The sequence below is a fragment of the Pteropus vampyrus genome, unplaced genomic scaffold (genome assembly GCF_000151845.1).
Source record: "Pteropus vampyrus isolate Shadow unplaced genomic scaffold, Pvam_2.0 Scaffold354, whole genome shotgun sequence".
Classification (NCBI taxonomy): domain Eukaryota; kingdom Metazoa; phylum Chordata; class Mammalia; order Chiroptera; family Pteropodidae; genus Pteropus; species Pteropus vampyrus.
Genome location: NW_011889135.1, coordinates 352,974 through 358,856, shown reverse-complemented (window position 1 = coordinate 358,856; position 5,883 = coordinate 352,974). Strand labels below are relative to the sequence as shown.

Genomic DNA, 5,883 nt, shown 5'->3' with positions numbered 1-5,883 from the left:
CTCCTGGCCATCCCCTGCCATGCATATGCCTGCATGTGTCGTCATGCAGTGGGACTGGCTTGACCATTAAGACTGGCATTCATAGCACTGAGAGTTCAGCTTGAATGCAGAGGCCAGGCCCCAGGACCCACTGTGTGGACTCACCGTGCTGAAGAGCTCTGCAGCCTGCTCTAGGAGGCCCACCAGGCCGCTCTCGGTGAAGTACCGGCCTGAGCACACACCATCCTCATCGGGTGAGAGAGTGTCATCGGAGACCGCAGACTCCTCCAGCACATTGGAAGAAATATTCTGCAAGGGATCACAGTATGAGCCCTGAGGACAGGGGAACTGAACGAATAAAAGGCACCACGGGAACCTAAAGGCGTAGGGATGAGGAAGCCAAGCTCAAAGACCCACAGTGAGTCTCTGATTGTACAGGCCTGTAAATCCAATGGGAAGAGACTCTGGCTGCCATGCAGGACACGCTGAGCAAGTGGTCTGCAAAACTCACATTATTTTTCTTTTTAACTATTAGGAGATATATAAAAGATACTTACCTCAATGTAATAACAGTTGAGTTACTTTAGTGGAATGACCTTAAGGGACATCCAATGGGGGTCATGGTTTTTGAAAGGCAAAGGCCAGCTAACTAGACTCCTTGTTTTGCCAGCTGAGTGAACCTCTAACTTTTGGGAGTGTTTTCCTGAAGAATGTTGCTACTACTGACTTGACTTTTAGGTGAATATTCATAATATTATATGACAATAGCAAATGAGAATGTCTTCCTTATGGAAATTTTCATGGTGATGTATCATTATTCTTTTTTTTCCCCCAAACATTTTGTTCCTTTCAACATTGTTTTTCTTTACATTAACTATAGAGTTTAAAGTCTCTAGCAGAAAATGCAGTGATCAGGCTGGGGCTAGAGTGAATGGCTGAGAAACCCAGGGCACAAAATCTAGGGAGGCACTCGCTCTCAGAGCTGTGTAAGTGCTGACTGTGCTTGACCCTGAGAGTGAGTGCTTTCTTAAATTCTGTGCCTTACATGCCTCATTTGCCTCACTCCAGCTCCAGCCTTGGCAGTGACTCTCATACTCTTGACAGATCAACAGTTATTTTCTTCAACCTATCTCACAGCTGTGGAAGAAATGTATATGGAGCATAGAAGAAATGGGAAACCTTTCTAGCTTAAGAAATTGCAAGCAGACAGGACACATGCCACTCCTTCCTATTCCCGCACTCATGACAGGCATAACTAATCAATTATAGCATTCTTTCCCCTGAAGCTTGGATATAGTCTCAAAATTCTTCTCAATGTAGTACTCTAGTTAACTACTATCAATGGACCAGAGTTGTCTTTTGAAGTAAAATCTGTCTGCCTACCAGCTTGGCTAGCAAGATCAAATGAATCAACCTTAGCAATCAAGGAAAAGAGAGTTGTCACAGTCCTATGTTTTCATATACAATATTATAATGCAGTTTTATGAATATAGGATCTTTTGTGGCCAGTCCTTCTCCCAAATTTGGTCTTTCTATTATGTTTCTGAACTGGAGATAACAAAAGGCTCAAGAGATTCTGCTGAAAGAATCCGATTCCAAAAAACAAGTGCTATTAGAATTGAATGTAATTTTCTATATGTAGAAGAACAGAATCGAAGTTATGTAGCCTTATTAGCTGTAGTCAGAGGAAAAGATTCTGGGCAGATTTTCCTCGCTTCAGAATTAGGAGGTAAAAGTAACAGCAGCATCTGAGAATGTATCCATATCTACATTTGTGGAAGAAATATTGTACTCTGGGGCGTAAAATTTCAATGACCGCATTTCCTTGGAATTCAGTGGCCTCAAAGTTATTTTCTTTGCACAGATTTATTTATCTCCAGTTTGTAATTCTTTTCCAAAAATTCAATTTTATTGGAGCAGAGCAAGGTTGAAAACTAAAGGACATAGCATTTAAGAAATCAACAATGGACATCTATTGTTAATGCTGCCAGAATTCCTTCATCTTTCTATAAAGTAAAGCCTCCTAGGGAACCACCCCTAACTCCAGGTGTGGACTTTGACTCTGGTCTAGCCAATTCCATTTCTCTGGCCATTACGATTGGTTCAGGCATGAGCGCATTACCCCATCAGAGCCAATAAGACACACTGAGACTTTCTCAGCAACTGCTAGAAATGAGGCATCTCTCTATTCTCCTGGACTTGAACCTGGGATGATGTAAGCCTATATGTTCCTCAGTGAGTATGGGAAGCCTGTGAAGGATGAAGCCAACATAACAGAGAGCAAAGACAGAAAGTGGTGATGACTCTGAGGTCTGATGATATTATTTGGGCCCTTAAGTCAGTTTGGCAGGTGATATTCCAGGCTCACCTCCCACAAGTAAGCTGATAAAGCCATTTTTACCTTCAGCCACTCAGGATTAGGTGCTCTATCCCTTGCAAGCATGTATTTTCACATGGATTTGGTATGCCTCATTTGAGAGAAAACATAATTGGCTCATAAACATCAACATAATTTGGCTTCTCTTCTGTAGCCGAGAACCCCAAACACACTATGTTTTGTATATCATAAAGACATAACACTTCATGGTTCCTTCTGCCTTCCCCTTCCCCTTCCTTATCCTTCTGAGTTTTCCTTGACCTCCAGGCTAGGTCACATTATAAATACTCACAGCACCTTGTGCCTTTGTATTATAGCATTTATCATAATTGCAATTGAATAAGTGAAATAGTTATATGAATTTGCTAATCCTGGCTAGACTGTAAAGTTCATGAAGAGAGATTAGGTACTTAATCATTATCTTCTAAAAGAATGAATGAATAGATAAAGATCTATGAAAAAAATAGAGCTATATTCTATACCCTCATGTAGGGACAATGTGGAGTTTTTCTGTTGATTCTAGAATAACTATTCTATCTCATCTTGGCATGACTCATCAAATCAATTGAATTCTAGGTGAAATTAGAATAGTAAGGCTTACTAAACACGAAAGACAATAATAAAATGTCATTAATTATTTCAGTGATAAATATCAAATAAAATATAATAACTGGAGAAAAGGCATAAAAGAATAATAAGAAATAGTTCTGTAATGAAACAAGAAAAGAGACTATACAATTCAACATTAAGTGACAAACTAAAAGATTTTCTGGGAATTGAAAGACTAGCCCTTCTTATAACATTTATCCTTGATAATATCAAATGGTCTAAATAAATTTGATGAAAGAAGCAGATACATCTAATATTATTTTGATAACTTTCTTTACTTTTATATGATTCCAAACCAATGTGATATTTTTATGCTTTTTGGATAAGAATTTAATTTTTTGCTTTTATAACAAATATTTCTGAGTTGAAAATAAAATTTATTTGCTGAAAATGAAAAAATAGAATAGATATTTTTGTTATTGAAAACTGTAAGAAAAGAAGAGTTAATAATATGAGGCAATACCCAACTTGGCAGGTAAACAATATTCTAGGAAATCAGAAGCTCCTGGCTGCACCAGCAACAGTTTCAGTGACTTATTTTCTAAGCCTATGAAAGTTACTTTGAATTATTTTCTCTTTTTGGTTCACATAGCATCACAACATTGTGTTGGAATAAAATAATGAGAACAAAGCTTTTTATAAAATCAGTCATGATTTTAAAAAATTCAAACAAAAATAATACAAGCGCTTATAAATGACTGTGAGTCCGGTTTGAAAAGGACTCAATTACTGTATTATATTGTTCATAGATTCAGGGTTGATTGGTCATTCCTACAGATTATGTCTCTTTAAAAAAAGTACTCATAATATTTTTATTTTTTTAAGGGCTGTATTACTCTATTTAGTAAAAACAGTCCAAGTGGCCACTGAGCATCCTAGCCTAAACCAATATTCAGGCCTGGCAAACGATTTCTCTTAGCTAACCACATGTAATATTCAGCTTATCCTAAGAAAGTATTTGTTCAGCCCCCTTTTTTCCTTCCCAGGCTAATTTGATTCTTTCTTGATCTTTGGATTACAGAGTGGGATACTACAGATTCGGGGAGTGTAATAAAGCAATGAGCTATGAGGGAAATCATTTCTCCAATGTTTAGAAAATCTTCTCATGGTGGTCAATATACTGTGCCAACTACAGAGAAAGTCTTTGAGAAAGAATTTAAATAACCTTAGAAAAGCTGCTCTCTCAGTTTCTTTACCTGTGGAATGGGAGTAATAATACCTCCCCTATCTGCCTGCTTCACTGATAGATGTGTAGGTCAAATAAAATCACAGCTGTGAAAGTACTTGGGAATGTCTAAAGTGCCTACTGACCCTACATTTATTGTGAACAATAATTAAGAAAAAAACAAACAAGATAAAGCAATCAGAAGAGGCAAATGTAGTACACTGAAGTAGGCTTTTCAACACTGACACTATTGACATTTGGGGCCAGGTAATTCTTTGTGGTGGGAGCTATCCTATGCACTGTAGAATGTTTAGCAGCATCCCTGGCTTATATACCTATTAGATTCCAGTAGCACCCATCCTCCCATCCCCAGTTGCAACAACCAAAAATGTCTCCACGCATTGTCGAATGCCCTCTGGACTGAGTGGTAAAATTGCCCACAGTTGAGAACTACTGCTCTAAAAGAAAAGTTGAATTTGCCCCACACCTGAAAGCTGACACTGCCCACGGGCAGGTAGCTGCGGTCCTCCAGCATGCTCAGATATTCAGCTACTAAGGCAGCCGCGTGCACTAGGCACATGGCAGCCTCTGTGTAGCACTTCTTCTTGGTGTGTTTCTCTGCCATGTTCTGGAGCCAGGTCAGCCGCAGATCAGGAGATGTCTGGTAACTCTTGGCAATTCTGAGGACAGAATAAGAAAGTTTCAAAGACAACTGGTAAATGACAGTGTTTTTCTTCTGTGTATGGCCACTTTTTCTTCTAAGAATTTTTTTTCCCTAAGAGTTTTACCTACACATTCAGAATGTGAGAGAAAAGGCCAATATTTATCAGTCCAGCTGTTTTCATTCCATGTCTGATATGTTCTGGACTCCAAGAAATAGCATTTAATTAAAACTTTATGGGAAAATAAAGACTTGATAAAATGATATCTGTTTTAATGGATCTCTCACAATTTTCTTCCTTTACTTTCTTTAAAAATGACAGAAGACAAAAGTACTACCCTTCCTATTTCATCATAGCAGAACAATTTTGCCCCTGTAAGTAGTTTCTCCTGAAAAAGGATTATTAAGGCAAAGTTTTAAACTAGAGTAAAATATGAGTTTTAAATAAAACTGCACATGTATATCTGAATATGATTATAAAAAACTATATATGGTGCTGGGAAAACTGGAAAGCCACCTGCAAAAGAATGAAACTAGACTGTTGTCTATCTCCACACACCAAAATTAACTCAAAATGGGTTAAGGACCTGAATATAAGACCCGAATCAATAAAATGCATAGAAGAAAACATAGGAACTAAACTCAAGGACCTTGGACTTAAAGAGGATTTTATGAATTTGACCTCAAAAACAAGGGAAGTAAAAGCTAAAATAAGTGAATGGGACTACATCAAACTAAAAAGCTTCTGCTCAGCAAAAGAAATCGTCAACAAGGTAAAGAGAGAACCATCCAAATGGGAAAATATATCTGCAAGCAACATCTTCGATAAGGACCTAATATCCAAAATATACAAAGAACTCATACAACTCAATAACAACAACAACAACTAAAACACAAGTGATCTAATCAAGAAATAGGCAGAGGACTTGAACAGAAACTTCTCCCTAGAGGACATACAAATGGCCAACAAATATTTGAAAAGATGCTCAACATCTCCAGCTATGAGGGAAATGCAAATCAAAACCACAATGAGAGACTATTTATCTCACACCTGTTAGAATAGCTATGATCAACAAGACAAGTAATAACAAA

The 5,883-nt window shown here is 37.8% G+C and overlaps 1 protein-coding gene across 1 annotated transcript in view; it reads right to left on the bottom strand.

Moving 5' to 3' along the window:
• Window positions 1-5,883, bottom strand: part of DOCK8 (dedicator of cytokinesis 8) — a 162,898-nt gene that overhangs the window by 23,952 nt on the left and 133,063 nt on the right. The window contains exons 35-36 of the mRNA XM_023522678.1: window positions 4,618-4,842; window positions 145-288 (exon numbers count right to left, since the gene is read on the bottom strand). Coding sequence (XP_023378446.1) covers window positions 145-288; window positions 4,618-4,842 — 369 coding nt within the window. The remainder of the gene's footprint in view (window positions 1-144; window positions 289-4,617; window positions 4,843-5,883) is intronic.